Source organism: Hemitrygon akajei, chromosome 19 (genome assembly GCF_048418815.1).
Source record: "Hemitrygon akajei chromosome 19, sHemAka1.3, whole genome shotgun sequence".
NCBI classification, from domain to species: Eukaryota; Metazoa; Chordata; class Chondrichthyes; order Myliobatiformes; family Dasyatidae; genus Hemitrygon; species Hemitrygon akajei.
The window spans coordinates 53,307,731-53,324,493 of record NC_133142.1 but is presented as its reverse complement, the minus strand read 5'-3'; the positions used below and the strand labels follow the sequence as shown (position 1 = coordinate 53,324,493).

At 38.1% G+C, this 16,763-nt stretch overlaps 1 protein-coding gene across 2 annotated transcripts; it reads left to right on the top strand.

The window, feature by feature from the left end:
• The first annotated feature begins 1,265 nt into the window (after positions 1-1,265).
• Positions 1,266-13,273, top strand: nicn1 (nicolin 1). Of its 2 annotated transcripts, XM_073072519.1 has the most exons (7): positions 1,266-1,397; positions 3,401-3,543; positions 4,848-5,033; positions 7,326-7,445; positions 8,912-8,974; positions 12,097-12,201; positions 12,880-13,273. In XM_073072519.1, exons 2-7 carry the CDS (start codon positions 3,412-3,414, stop codon positions 12,919-12,921), a joined length of 648 nt encoding a protein of 215 aa, XP_072928620.1. In that variant the 5' UTR covers positions 1,266-1,397; positions 3,401-3,411; the 3' UTR covers positions 12,922-13,273. The 2 variants fall into 2 exon arrangements, with proteins under 2 accessions (XP_072928620.1, XP_072928621.1); XM_073072520.1 differs by lacking the exon at positions 1,266-1,397 and having other exon boundaries at positions 3,472-3,547.
• The last annotated feature ends 3,490 nt before the right edge of the window (positions 13,274-16,763 follow it).

Sequence of the window (16,763 nt, the reverse complement as noted above, 5' to 3'; positions counted from 1 at the left end):
AGTGCTACAATTGCCCCTTCACCTCCTCCCTCACTACCATTCAGGGCCCCCAAACAGTCCTTCTTGCTGAGGTGACACTTCACCTGTGAGTCTATTGGGGTCATCTACTGTATCCAATGCTCCCAGTGTGGCCTCCTGTATATCGGTGAAACCCAACATAGTTTGGGAGACCACTTCACTGAGCACCCATGCTCCATTCACTAGAGAAAGTGGGATCTCCCAGTGGCTACCCATTTAATTCCACTTCCCATTCCCACATCAGTCAACGGCCTCCTCTACTGCCCTGACGAGGCCACACTCAGATTGGAGAAGCAACACCTTATATTCTGTATGGGCAGCTTCCAACTTGATGGCATGAACATCAATTTCTCAAACTTCCAAAAATGCACCCTCTTCCCCTTCACCATTCCCTTTTCTCCTTACTTGTCCATCACCTCATTTACTTTCTTCCATGGCATTCTGTCCTCTCCTCTTAGATACCCCCTTCCCCAGCCCTGTATCTCTTTTTCCCAACTTCCCAGCTCTTTACTTCAACCCCTAGTTTCATCTATCACTTCCCTCCCCCACCCTCTAACTCTGACTCATCTTCTTTTCCCGTCCTGATGAAGGGTCTCAGCCTGAAACACCGACTGTACTTGTTTCCATAGCAGCTGCCTGGCCTGCTGAGCTCCTCCAGCATTTTGTGTGCCTTGCGTTGGATTTCCAGCATCTGCAGACTTCCTCTTGTTTGTGACTGCCCTATTACAGCAGGCAGGTTACATGGAAGGTCCGTATTGCACAGGTAATGCTTACCAAATTTTGATCTTAGTCATGAATAATTACAGATTACTTTGTGGGGTTCAGCATTAGTCATGTCCGTGTAATACCTCGTTTAATCTCAGCATCTTCCAACACATTTCAATAATTTCACTTGAAATTGCGCCACAGACTAGGTCCTTAACTAGGTATAATTCAATGTTGTATAAACCATGGCACTTTTAAAAATATAATTTTAAATAATTCCTATATATAATCTGCATCATTCAACAAACTCTTTACCGATCTGTACGTGCAAAAAGCTGACGACGCCCGAGACACGAAAAGGAAATATCACGTGGCCGCAGCGGCGCTCGGCCCGCCTCGTCCTCGTGCCTGACGTAACCTCTTCCCCGATTGGTGGACCGATGCGTTTGAACTGCAAACTATCACGTGAGCTTCCTTGAAACGCATCAGCGTCCGCGCTCCTGTTCGCCGCCCGGCTTCTATCACGTGGTCTTTCCCCAGGGCCCGCCTCCTCTCACGTGACATGACGCCATGGTTACGCTTTCCTGGGTTTGTTGGTTCGTCTTGAAACGAATTGTTGTGTACTTATAATTGAAAAGCAGTTAAATAGTAAATTCTGAATTAGTAACTCAATGGTAAGATATTTATTTATCATCATATTTAAGTAAGCGATTAGTCATCAGTATAATTAATATGGTTATCTCCAGCCAATTTTTTATTATTTGTTCTAGATGCAATATTACTGAATCCTTCCAATATAACAACTGCTAGTATAATGTCTACGTTATTAAATGTATTTAATGTTTTTGTCAATTTTGCATAGGGACTAAAATTATTTTGAGGAAAGATCTCAACCGCAATGTCGATTGTCCATTTCCCTCCAATTGACAGCCATGACTGACCCGCTGAGCTCCTCCAGCGTTTTATACGTCGTTTCAGATTTCCAGAACCTGCAGTCTCCTAAATATGAATGAAGTAGTATTCTAATGTTAAGAATCAGTCCCACATAAATAAAATTCCTCCTCCTTTCTTATTTTCCTCAATGTTAGGTACTTGGAGTTAAAATTCGTATTACAAACCCTGGAAGTAATAATTATAGATGTCAGCTGGTTAAAAGGAGGTGCTGAGTTAAAGATCCACTTTATGAATGATATATAACAGGTACTAACCCCAAAAAAGCAAAAAATATCTCGATCTTGTTTCCCACCCTTGTCTATGAGCCCTGTATTCCTGCACCAGATGTGATTATTACAGTTGACACCTTGAGTTGGTTGCTTTGCATTGAGATAATTTGTATAGTTTCACCCTAAAGACTGTTTAAAATCCATTAATAGTTGGTACTTTGCAAAAGAACAATTGGAATGATTGCCTTTCAGTGGAAATTGGAGACAAATCCTATGATGAATGTGGATTTGGGTTAATTGGGACATCAGGACCTGTACATTTTGGCAGCTACCCCAATTAGCTGAAGTTTCATGGAAATAGTTAAAAAGCTATTTAAAAAAGGCAAGCTAAGGCTTGACTGAATAACAAATTATCTACTTAATACAGGACAGATTAGAACACCAACAAAACTACAAAACTATAAAACTGTATTAGTTCCTATCAGTTATCAATAGAAGATTTAATCTAGTGTATGCTGTTGTGTTCCTTTGACTGTAAATGAACAAAATCAATGCAGACACCTAGTGGAGATAATGGACTGTCTTCAAGCGATGCTTTTGACAATTGCATCTTCTAAATCTTCGTTTTTATTGTAACATTCTAGATGATTGTTGATACATTCAAATTCTTCATAGTTCCCAACTTGTTGGAGTAGCGAAATTGTTTAATTTTCACTCCCGGTTGTTTCTGACATCTCTGAGCCTGAATGCTTAAAACTGCAGTAAGAAAACCGTTCTGAATTGTCTTACTGTTTATTACTCACCAAATATCAGCGACAAAAATCACTGGTTTTTGAACACAAACATGCAAGTGAAGCTATTTAAAAAATTGTTCACGCTAAGCACGGTGCATGCAAATAAGACTAGTTAGGAACTGTTCAGCAACAGTCTCCTGCCCCAATTAAGCAGCACGGTTTCCCAAATAAACAAAGGGAATCCCAAATATTTTCTCAATTAGTTTTTGTTCTCTAAGAGTTGTGGCTGCCCCATTTAACCAACGGCCCAATGAGCCATAATCCACTGTATATGGAAATCTCACTGCTATAACCATTTGTGCACTGCTACTTTTAATACAGGGATATCTAATATTAGAATACAATTAACTTACTAAAATTTCAATGTAGATTATGTTTGAAATGTTTTCTTTAACCATCTTCATATTTTATAAATGTAATATTTTAAAATGTTTCCTGAATTATTTGAAACTTGCGATTCCCGTCATTTAGTGGAAATTAATAAACTGTCGGCATCTCGACCCAAAGCGTTGACTGTTTATTTATATCTGTAGGTGCTGCCTGGCCTGTTGAATTCCTGCAACATTTTGTGTGTGTTGCTCTGGATTTCCAGGATCTGCAGAATTTCTTATGTTTATTAATTCCCATCGTTCTTTTTATGTACAGTTCTATTTCAGGGTTAAGTGCTCCATATTTCAGTGAGCATATGGCAATGTCTAACACCAATCTCCTGTTCTACAGACACAATTAAAATGGCAGATAACTGCATTGCATGTCTCATCAAAAGTCCAGTCGCACTACAGAGTGGGGATTTGAAAACAGATTCTGCAAAGCCTGGTGTGTTTGTAATTGAGGTGACTTTTCCAAAGGAGAGAATTGCTAATGTATGTGAGTTTTGTGCCTTCAATGATCAATTAAAGGGCAAAAGTGAGAATGGAAAACTACTAAGTTACTATCTATTAAATTGTAGGTATAGGTATTTAATGGTACATGCTGTAAAGGGGCTGGTTGACAAAAGAAGTTATGTAATTATTGGTAAAACCTTCAAGCTTGATGGAGACATTGAGCTGCAGACTCATTCCAGCCAATGAGCTATTTGTCCCATTGATCCTGTATTTTTGTAAAGATGGCTTTTGGAATAAAGCAGCTGAAATTAATTTTCAGTGGTGGGATATGCATATAAGAAGCACGTTAAGTCAGGGTAGAAGGAGTCCAGTGAGTGGGGCACCTCGTGAGTAGAAGCAATCACGGAGGTGGGAATGGCTTGTATAAGATAAAGAGAAATCCTAAACCTGTATTTTGCTACTGATCTTGGAGAAGATGGTCAGCAACAACAATGGCATGGATCTCACATCCAGCCATTGGTCGCTGATAGGAATCGGTACTCAGAAATCACTGATGTCCGTAGGCAGGGTAAGCAGCCAAGTGCATAAAAAAATTCTGCCATTTACTTTCTGGCTGGCTATTTGCACAGTTATTTAAACATTTAAAAAGATAAAAATTTAAGTTTTAAAATACAAATTAAAGTCATGTGAAAAATATTTGTAAACTTTAAGTTGAATATATTATTTTAAAAGAGTGGAATTTTGACATTTTTCATTTAATGTTGTGAATACATTTCTTTTTTGGTGCCAGAGAGGATTGTTTATGAGCAATTATAGCCTAAACGTGTATTAAAGTTTGGTTATAATCTTTTGCACGGAAGTGTTGCATTTTAGTATTTTTAACTGCAATCTATTTTAATACCTTGTATTAACTTAGAAGTGGCAGTTGCAGTCAAAAAAAGGAGAATATAATATATTCTGGCATGCTTTGAAATAAAAGGCTGATTATGTCCCAAAATCTACACTGTTAAGGGTGAAAACCTTCTCCGTTTTTAGAAATGCTTCCTTTTAATGCAGAGCATACACTTTGTGCTACATTTGTCTATAATGGTTGAAGAGCTGTTGTTCTGTTATAGTTATTTTATTGTTGCAAGCAGTCTGAATCTCATTTAACTGATTAACTTAGACATGCTGTTTTTCTTTTGAAATATTTTAATCCATTCCAAATTTACCATGTTTATTAATTTTAATGTATCTTTTGTTTCAATTTTATTTTATTATTTCCATCTACTTATTTGAACTGCTTATTATTTCAGCTTTTCAGTTATTTGTAACTCTGCTTTGTATTGCTGTTCACTGACCAGATAAAGAAAATCACATTTAAGAATTATTATACTGCTTTCTTAACAATACGCCTTCAACAACGAGTGTCTGTAGCATCTGAGAAAACTCAGCTGAAGTGGAAAACATCCTTACGCAACATGTGCCTGATGCCCAGTCCTCACACTGAGAGTGGATCGCAGGAATACTTTTCCATCTACAGACATCAGGTCAGGTTAGACTTCGTCTCTTCTCTTAATGGAATAAATGTATGCATTTTTAAAAAAAAGTCTTTCCTGCTTTATTCTTCCTACCACAATCAAATGAGATAAATCCTTAAATTGATTACCATTTTAATTTGGCTTATGTTTCAAAATGAGTGTTCCATTTCCTTCATCCCAATATATCTTCCATTACCTCTTGTTATTCCTTCCCATGCCTTGTGGCGAATCGGGCGGCAACCTTGCTGTTTCTTCCATTACCATTGGATAGCTATATTTGTTCATGAGATAATTGAAAGACTGCAGATTTAAGCATTATTACATAATAACTCCAAAGACACTAGGGCTACCTGAACACTTGTAAGTTTTTCAGGAAAATAATTACATTAGGAACAGCTGTCTAGAATAAATTACATTAACATCCATTAATCATAACTCTCTGCTTTTGGTGACTAGTTTGCAAGGTGATTCAAAGGAGAGTTTTTAACTGTAACTGGTTATAAAGTATTCATTGAATGGCTCTGACGATAACATCCTGGAGGCTTGCAGCATGGAAATAGGCTCTTCAGCCCAACTCCTCCATGCCATGCTGACTGAGCTGCCCAGTGAACTAGATGTATCTGCACATGTTTGCCCAATTGCACTCTATACCTCTACTATCTCTGCACTTATCTAGATGGCTTTTAAGCATCACTAATAAACCCACCTTAATCACTATTTCTGGCAGCTCATTCCATATGCACACCAGCTGCCCAAATGCCCCTTTTAAATCTGTTGTCTTTGATCTTAAACCTATGCCCTGTTGTTTTTGGCATCACCTGCCTAGGGAAAAAGATGATGTGCTTTCACCCTGTTTATGCCCTTCATGACCCTGTATCCCTCTCTCAGGTAGCCCCTCAATCTCTGACTTTCTGGGTAATAAAGTCCTAGTCTGTGCAACCTCTCCTTAAAACTCAGACTCCCAAGGCCTGGTAACATTCTGGCAAATCTTTTCTGCACTCTTTCTAGTTCAACATCTCTCCTATAACAGGTGACCAAAGCCATTCACAATACCCAAGTGCAGCCTCTATTCCTTATTTAGCATTAGAAGGGGATCATTTCCTCTGGAATGCACAGGTTTACTCTTCCCTTTCCATCAAAGTCATTCTTTCTCCCATGGTACTTCTTAGTTGAACGAAATGCCACATCTGACCTCTTTCCTCTTCCTTCCCCAGCATCCAAATTTCCAAATGAACCAACCCAGTATGACCAGTATGAGCTCATCTACACTAGGGAGATGTAACGAGGATTAAATATCTTCTGGAGTGCAACCTTTCAGTACTTAATGATGGCCATGAGCTTCCACTTACTTGTTGCTTTAACTCTGCTTCATTCTTGTTCTGATCTTTGCCCTGAAATTCCTGCTGTGCTCTGTTGAAGTTTAATGTATGTTCAATGAATAACACTTGACCTTCCAGCTGGAAATTACAGCCTTCTAACTTCAAGAAAGTGGGATTAATGTAATGCTGTAAATAGATGGTTGATAGTCAGCATGGTCCAAAATGCTTCTTTCCATGCTGTATGACTAAGAATGAATTCAGATAATTAGCATTTCCATAATTTTTATTTCAGATTTCCTGCATTCATTTGCTGCATTTTGTTAACTATTCAGCTTTACACTTCCTCCAGGCATATTTCCTCTGCTGTACGCTCTCTTGTCACTTGATCTCCTTTGACTTCTTTCCTATCACAGACTTTGCTTTGTGTACTTTCAGAAGCTTTCTCTGTATCGTAAAACTAATTCCATCTCTAGTTCCAGGATAGTAATGTAATATTCATTGTGTTTCTGCCTCTGTAGTTACTGCCTGGCCTGCTTTGCATTTCCATTATTTCCTGTCCTTAGTTTGGATTTCTAGCACCTGCTTTTTGTGTTTTGCTTTGTGGTTTCTCTAATAATGAGCTATTTTACGTCTGTTCAAAAGTTCAAAGTAAATTTATTATCAAAGTACATATGTCACCATATACAACACTAAGATTCATTTTCTTGCGGGCTTCCACAGTAGATACAAAAGAAGTACAGTATAATCAATAAAGGACTACACACACAGACTGACAAGATGTGAGCTAAAAATATTTTGGTGGTAAAAATTTGTCATAGCTTTTGGATGTTTAATGCCGACTGTGATATTAGGAGCAGATGGGAAAGCAGGTGCACCTTTGGATGTGCTAGAATTTCTCTGCTGCAGGTAAACAGTGATATTTTGTCAACCACAAGCACAACTTGTAAATTAACTTACAACATGTATTGGGCTTCAATCATAGATGCTATTTGAACCAAATGATGTAATAACCATGCGGCTGATCCTCCGACAGCCATCTCCAGTCTGGCTGAACTTTACATTGGAAGATATCAAAGTATATGAGTGCAATCACAACAAGGATGTAAGTATCAGTATGGAGCATCTTTCAGAATACCGTAAATAGTTGTTCCTATGCTGTACGCCTAACAATGAATTCAGATGATTAGTATTTCCATCATTTTTATTTCAGATTTCCAGCATGCTAAAACAAGTTGTAAATATTCATAATGTCTTGCAAAAATGATTAGTATAATGTCATTACAGTATATTGTTTCACAATAATGTAAGTGGTAAAAGGGAGCTTAATTAGATCACTCCCAGGAAATGCTTCTCATAAACTGACTCTGTTCTGCCACAGAGGGAGAATGTTATCTCAGATCTGGCTTGAGAGAACTAGTTTACACCTATTCCTGACTCGTGGGATGCCTTATTGTTAGACATTATTTTGGAGTCCTGCTAAAATACAACTTCATAAAATTTGTGAGCTACACTCAGTCTTCGTTATCCACTAATTTACTCTCCACAGATGTGTACCTGCACTGCCGGCCTTGTCCTCATCATGAACTTTTTTCCCCTAACATTTATATACATACAGGTTCAGGACCCAAGCATTATGCAAATAGAGTAGAGCAGTGGAATCAGGGAATACAAATATCCTTAATTCTTTGGGAGTGGCATCACAGGTCAACAGGGTCAAAAAGAGATCTTTTGGCACTTCGGCCTTCGTAAATCAGAGTACTGAGTATAGGAGTTGGGATGTTATGTTGAAATTCTATAAGACATTAGTCAGGGCAGATTTGGAGTATTGTGGGCTGTTTTGGTCACCTTCCTACAGGAAAGATATCAATAAGATTGAAAGAGTCAAGAGGAATTTTACAAGAATGTTGCTGAGACTTGAGGACCTCAGTTATAGGAAAAGGTTGAATGGGTCAGCACTTTACTCCTTGGAATGTAGGAGAGTGAGGGGAGATTTGATAGAGGTATAGAAAATTTTGAGGGGCATCGATAGGGTAAATGCAAGCAGACATTTTTTCCGACTGAGGTTGGATGACATTAGAACTAGAGGTCATAGATTAAAGGTCAATGGTGCAATACTTAAGGGAAACCTGGGGGGGGAGGAGCTTTTTCATTTCAGAGGGTAGTGCGAGTGTTTAACAAGCCACCAGCAGAAGTGGTGGGTGCAGGTTTGATTGCAACATTTAAGAGAAGTTTGAATAAGTGTATAAATAGGGCTGTGATCCAGGTGTAGGTTGATAGAACTAGGATAACAGTTTAGCACAGACTAAATGAGACAAGGAGCCTGTTTCATTGCTGTAGTACTCTGTAGCTCTGAAAGTGACCAGCACACGATTTAAACTTGCTTCAAATTATGTACTTGTTATATTAGATGAACTATTATTGGAATTTTTCTTTGTAAATTGCTTATTTCAAAGATAAATGGAGATGGACATGGGGAATTTGTAGGATGAGTTAGAAAGGTTCACTTCGTGCACCAACTAAATAAAATTAAATGACAATTGATGATTTGCAAGTATTGTATTTTTACAGAAAGATCAGGGACCATGGCTTTCTAAGCTTACTCCGCTGGAACAACCTTTGAACTTATTTGAAGTGAGTGCAATGTTTATTTTCACATCTACAAATTGTACAGGTCTTTGCAGCTTTCAAAACTGAAAAGAGACTTTCCACCAAAATTCTAACATTCTCTGTTCTGATGTCCATGATCCTTCCCATCCACTTTCTATACTTCAAATTTTAATAATCTTCCTTATTTATGGGAACTTGCAATAGCTAAGTAGAGATTAATCTTTCTAAATGCTTATTACACCTGTACATTAATTTTATCAAATAATTGGTGCACAAGGAACTTTGGGTGCCTCTGACAACCAAAACCTTTCAATCTCCCACAATAAAAACAGACAATGTTGGAATCATTCAGCAGGTCAGACAGCGTGTATGGAAGGAGAATCAGTTACCACTTCAGACTTCACCAAAACTAGAAAAGAGAAACAAGTTCATCTTTCAATCTCCCACCATTTTAAAAGTACATTTCTATTTTCCCATGTGACTGACCTGACATTTTTCCATGTAAAGTATTCCATCTCTCGTTGCTCATTCATTAGCTTGTCTGCATCTTTGCAAGCCGCATCTATCCAGTTTTATACTATCAGCTCATCCAAATCATTGATATCAATTGTAAAAAGGATCTATAATTGCATTATTCATTAATCCAACTTCCTACTCTGAACATAATACGTATGTTCTCCGTCTGTTAAAGAATTCTCATTCTACGTCAATTTATTTAACCCTCCCACTCCCAATGAAATCTAAGATTGTTTAATAACCCCTTGTTCTCAGCCTTTCCCTTCTCATCTTCACATTTCTCCTCTTTCTTGCAACTGATTATTTTAAAGATAAAAGACTAGCTTTATTTGTTCATCCCATGTACATCGAAATGTACAGTGAAATGGATCATTTATGTCAGATAAATGATAAACGCTGGGCAGCCTGCAAGTGTCACTACGCTTCTGGCGGCAACATAGCATGTCCACTAATCCTAACAGTAACCATATATCTTTTGGAACATGGGAGGAAACTGGAGCACCAGGGGAATCCCATGCGGTCATGGGGAGAATTTCTTGTGTACGGCAGCAGGAATTGAACCACAATCTTACAGCTGGTGCTGTAATAGTGATACTCCAACTGCTATGCTACTGTGCTATCACGTCCCATGATGCAGTCAACATGGATTTTTAGCAAGATACTTTAAAAGATTCCATGTGCCAGACTTGTCATAAAATATATAAGCTTATGGGACCCAAGGGAACATTTGGCAAATTAGCTTGGTGATAAGATACAATGGATGAAAGTTGATAGGTGTTTACATGACTGAAGTACTGTTAACAATAGAATTCCTCTGAGCTCAGCATTCAGTCTCAAGTCTTGTCATATTTCTTAATGTTTTTGATTTCATTGTTTGGGAAATAATAAAGCACAGAATAAGTATGTTGTGTGGTTATTGAAGAGGGAAGAAATGGACTGCGGGAAAGTATGGATGCTCATGCTATTTTGAAAAGTAACATTAAATTTAATACTGAGAAATTAGGTAATAGATTTGGGCAGGTGCAAGAAGGCATGGGAATACATGATGTGTAGGAGGTTATTGAGTGATATGTAGAAACACAGGGCCCTTGGGGTGCATGTCCAAAGAACTTTAAAGGGTAGCAGGACAGAAAATAGTAAATAGGGTGAGGAGTAGGCCACTGCACCCCTTCCTGCCAGTCAGTGTGATCATGAATGATCCAACTTAGGCCTCATCTCCTCTTCAAATCCTTAATTTTTAAAAATGTATCTACTTTCTCTTCAAATACCCGCCTGTGATCCAGCCTTCACAACTATAGGGTAGAGAATTCCAAAGATTCACCACTTGGCAAGAAGTTTCTACACATCTCAGTTTTAAATCACGACACCATAAACCTGTAACCATGTCCCTTCCTCTGTGATTCTCCCACAAGAGGAAACCTCTCAATGTCTATCTGTCAAAACCCTTTAGGATTTTGTAAATCTCTTTTCAGTTCAAGAATATAGATCTAATTTCTTTAACTGTTCACAGTAGAGCACCCCTCTCATTCCAGAAATTAACAGTGGATCTCTTAGATTTCCTCCAATATTAGTACATCCTTTTTTTTAAAAGAAGCAAGGGGCCTAAAACTCTACACAGTACTCCAGGTGTGGCCTTGTCAACACCCTGTACAATTGGAATGGTGTTTCATTATTTCTAAAACACCATCACTCATTCAGTAAAGGCCATTATACCATTTGCCTTTCTAACCAGACTGCTGACTTTTTGTGATTCATGCACGAGAATATCTAGACTCACCAGTATATCCCTCATTTGAACTGGTTGGGAGCAAAGGATGAATGGGAGGAGGTAGCAGTGTGTATAGAAGATGAGCTGGCAGACAGTCAGGTATAAGTGGTCTTTTAGCTGGTTTGTAAGATGTAATGGCTAGTGTGCCACAATATGTTATAATTTGGAAAGAAACTGAATACAGAAGTGTGGAGATTATATTTTAGTTCTTATAGGCATGGGTAAGACCACATCTGGGGTATTGTACACGTTGGTCTTGTGTAGAGAAAATATTCATGGTTTGGTAACAGTTCAGAGAAGCTTTGCAGGACATAACATGGATGTTCGCTTGTATTTTGAGTGAAGGTCAGACAGGTTTGACTTGTTTAGAAAACTAAGAGGTCTTGATTGAAATGACAGGATAATGGGGAGTTTTGACAGGGTGGTTGTGAAGAAGTTGTTCTCAATTGTGGAATAATCTAGAACAAGGTGTTGCCCACTTAAGACAGATGAGATTAAATTTTATTGTCAAATGGCTGAGAGACATTAAAAATGCTGGAAGTAGAACTTTAAATATTTCTAAGGCAGTAATAGGTAGATTGATAAATAAAGAAATGAAAGGTTACTGTTGGCATACATAAACATGAAGAAATGTTATATTCAGATCAGCCATAATTTTAATAAGTGGTGGAACAGGCATGAGAGGCAGAGTGGCCTATTCCTACAGCTAATTGCAGTGTGCATATTTGGCGTTTACGTGGAATTTGTGACAGATTAAAGAGGTGAGAAGATACTGGTATGAACTGACAACATAATTTTCACAAAATTATAATCTGATACAAGGATGGCCTACTTTATCTTCAATTAGATGTACTTTTTACAGGGATTACCAGACCCTGATGCAGTAGCTTCTAGTATGCAGCAGATGTGGGTGTTAACCGAAATGGTCCAGAACAATTCAGCCACTGCCCGTGTGGGACGCTTTGATGTAAGTATCATTATTCTTTTGTTGCAATTTAGCAATAAGTAGAATGGAAAATGAGCTTAAGATTAGCAGGCAAATGTAAATAAATGCACTTCCTAAGAGAAGGCAGTCTTAATAAAGTGTTCAAAATTGAACCTCGAGTCATTCCCTTTGGCCTGACAAGAAAGATGGGGAAGGAATCAGTTTAAATCAGAAGATCACTGATTTAATTGTGCTGAATGAGCCAAGATCAATTAACAAATTGATTAACTGTAACTCTCTTCATTCCCGACTTGTGATTAGTAATCTTTGTCCATTATTGAAAGTCCTTGTGTGAAACTGTCTGTCCACTAAAGTTGTCGATCCTTCCATTGGTGAGTAAAATGATACTCGTTGTTGGAATTAAAGTCAGACAGTCAGAAGGACTTCCAGGATTGCGATGTGATTTTCAGTGTCACTGGATGTCATGTGAAAATGAACATGGGACAAGTTGCGTAGAACACAAACAAGCATACAATCACTGTCTAGTATCGTACAAAACATATCCGCAAATACAGTAATAGAAGTTGATATAATAGCTATAGAAAACTAGTTCAGGAAAATGAGAGAGATTTTTAAAAGAGGGAAAAAACAACAGTGAATTAAAATTCATTCAAAGAATGAAAGAGCCATGATCACTCTATTTCTTATGCTTGTCCACAGGTGGATGGTTCCTATGATGTCAACATGTTATCCTACATCTGAGCGGTTCTTCCGTCTATGCTGTTCCCTCTGTGAGGACCAGAGCATTGAAAGCACTTTGATTTGTGGCTGCATGCAGGTCTGAATGGCAAGTTGTTTGTGCCTCAACCGCAAACAGAACTGAAACCTGAGTTGAGTTCATTTCACAGTATTGCTGTAATAACTCCACTATTGTTTTATATGTACAAAGTTAATAAATGTCTTATTGTAAATGTACACTATTGTAAATACAACAGTTGTTAAGGTATGTATTATTTTTCATTTTGGTTGGACCCGATTGCTAGAGCTACGAATGTTCACCTCAATTGTGAATTTAATTATCAAAATAAACTTTTCAAAACATTCATTGCAAAAATATTTGACATTGCATCAGCTTATTACAGCCAGAATAAGTGGTGCCACTTGTGGACTGCCCCCAGCTCATGCTTGTCTCTGTTGCTTGTTAACACAAATGACACATTTCACTGCATGTACATATGATTTTAAAAAAATATATAAATATGAATCTAAACACTAATTTTAATCTCCCATCAAGTAACCTTCAAAAGTAGGAAGCAAAAATAACTAAAAGAAAATCTGGGGAAGATTGACTAAGTGAGAACCAAAATAGAAAACAAAGTAGTGGCGAATAATCTTCCACTGTATCTCATCTTTGCACAATGCTGCAACAGGATTGTCTGAATACCAGATTGTAAAAGGAATGTTTAATTCTGTGTTTCACTAATGTAATATTTACTCCATTTTTGCAATGGAGAACACTGATAAGGTCAGTCCAATAATTTCATCCTCAACACATCTTGGATTGTTTGTTAGTTGATTCCAAGTTATTGTTTACTTTGATAGAGTGGTGGGCTAAGCTTCATAACTTACAGTGAACTCAGCAAGAGTACGCACTGCTAGCTCCAGTAATAGAAAATTAGTCAGTGGTTCCACAGATCTCCCTCCTGGCACTTATCCTTGTAAACGGAACAAGTGCTACACCTGCCCTTACACTTCCTCCCTCACCACCATTCAGGGCCCCAGACAGTCCTTCCAGGTGAGGCGACACTTCACCTGTGAGTCGGCTTGTGTGGTATACTGCGTCCAGTGCTCCCAGTGTGGCCTTTTATATATTGGTGAGACCCGACGCAGACTGGGAGACCGTTTTGCTGAACACCTACGCTCGGTCCGCCAGAAAAAGCAGGATCTCCCAGTGGCCACGCATTTTAATTCCACATCCCATTCCCATTCTAATATGTCTATCCATGGCCTCCTCTATTGTCAAAATGAATCCAAACTCAGGTTGGAGGAACAACACCTTATATACCGGCTGGGTAGCCTCCAACCTGATGGCATGAACATTGACTTCTCTAACTTCCATTAATGCCCCTCCTCCCTTTCTTACCCCATCCCTGACATACTTAGTTGTTTGCCTGTTCTCCATCTCCCCTCTGGTGCTTCCCCCCCTCTCCCTTTCTTTCTCCTGAGGCCTCCCGTCCCATGATCCTTTCCCTTCTCCAGCTCTGTATCACTTTCGCCAATCACCTTTCCAGCTCTTAGCTTCATCCCACCCCCTCTGGGCTTCTATCATTTTGCATTTCCCCCTCCCCCCACTACTTTCAAATCTCTTACTATCTTTCCTTTCGGTTAGTCCTGACGAAGGGTCTTGGCCCGAAATGTCGACAGCACTTCTCCCTATAGATGCTGCCTGGCCTGCTGTGTTCCACCAGCATTTTGTGTGAGTGGTTAAGAGAAGTAGGATTAAGGGGAATTGATGATTATCATTGCAACATGTTAAGGTTTGAGACAAAATTTAAGTACACAAGTTGTCACAGCATAGATTTTAAGAAAATGTGAAAGGAAAGGAGAAATAAACGGACGATTTTGGACATAAAGTGAGAGTTATTAAGGGATACATTCAGATATCAAAGGAGAGAAAATTAATTAATCAAATTTAAATTAAAACTTTGAGGTTTAAAGTTGAAGAGAAGTCATTGGCAGTTTTTGGTACATTCACTAGATATAAGAACTGTTCCAGAGTCTAATGTGATTCCTATAGTTTAAGGAGATAAAACAATACCAGGGAACTTAATTTAGCTGAGCATATCTGATAGGAAAGTTAATAAATTGTCGCTACACGGTTATATTTTTAGTTTATTTCTTTTCTTTATAGAATTCAACATGGATTTCAAATTTAGTCATGTTTGACAAAATTTGTATTATTATTTGTAAAGGTTAAAGTGCATAAACATGAGCAGTATACAAGCTGTCCCAGGGTAATGAACAGGTTCTATTTTGTAGACACTATGTTAATTTTGTCTGAAAATATACCAAAATCATACTATAGTAACCATACCACCTCAATATTGTAAAGTACCAAAGTTAGACAAGAAAGAGCAATTAGTAATAGTGAAGAGAGGGTAAACATAGGAATGAACATGTGTTGGACTTTTGAATTTAATATTATGGGAAGCTTGTTGATATTGTGTCCATGGCTGGGCATTCTCAACTCAAAGACAGTCTATATTATAATAGATGTATATGAATAAAATTCGGGATATTTGAAGTTAGAAGCAAGAATGAGAATGAATGTCAAGTTGGCTGCAGAGTAAAAAATGAAGCAGTTCAAAGTAGAGTAGTAAAAGCTGGGAAATAGTTTTCCCACAAGTACCATTTCGTTACTATTTGCTGAGAATGAAAACATAGCTTCAAGTATGCTAGCGATACCATATTTGGAAATGATGCACAATACTTTGTAGATACACTCAAAAAATCCTACTTCAATATATTTTAAATTTAGAAAATGAGACAGTAAAATGTGAAAATAATTGTAGGGGGTTGGATTATTTTTCAAGGCACTGTAATTGAAGTTCCTGATTCCTGATACCATTCTAATATCCTGTCTGTTTTCCTGACATCCTAAGTTTTAGTACCTAGAAATTAACACAATATTACTCTAATAAATCATTGTACACATTTACAAGGAGCGCTGCCACAAGACAGCAGCATCCTTCATCAATGGCCCCCACCATCCACGCCATGTTCTCTTCCTACTGCTGCTATTGGGAGGGAGTTACAGATGCCTTAGTTTCTACATCACCAGGTTCAGGAACAGCCACCAGGCTCTTGAACCAACTTAAAACTTAACTCACTTCAATGCTGAACTGACTTCACAACCCATAGACTCACAGTCAAGGACTCTACAACTCAATTCTCACTATTATTTGTTTGTTTATTTATTTACTTAGTATTTGCACAGTTTGACTTTTTTGTCAGTCTTTGTTAATGATAGATTTTCATGAATTCCGTTGTTTCTTTATTTCTTGTAAATACCTGCAAGAAAATGAATCTTAAGGTAGTGTATGGTGACATGTACTGTATGTACATCGATAATAAATTTACTTTGAACTTCAGCATAATAGTTGGGTAGAAAGTTCCTCTAAATGTTGAGAAGATCAAGGCCATAATCTTGAATCATAAACTATTCTTCTGGCAACCCAAAGCTGCTTATTAATAGAGAGAAATTGCATTTATGCAGTGTTTTGGATGGCATCTGCATAATGTGTTTCTCTAAGTACATGATCCTCAATGTGGACATTGACAAGTAAGGGGAAAGTTTAGTTTTAATTCAATGGTTAAATCTAGCTAATTTAGTCTAAATGTTACAACTTCTTGCCTTCACAGCTTTCCGTAAATTGGAAAGCCAACTCTGATGGTGAAGACTGGGGACTGGAGGCCTGTCCAGAAGTTGGAGGATTTCCGTGTGTGGGTGGGTGGGAGGGAGGAAAGGGGCTTGTTTTGCTGTTGTTGTTTTGATGCTTGTTGTGTTCTGTGTTGTTCTGGCAAGCATTCTGTGCATGCTATGC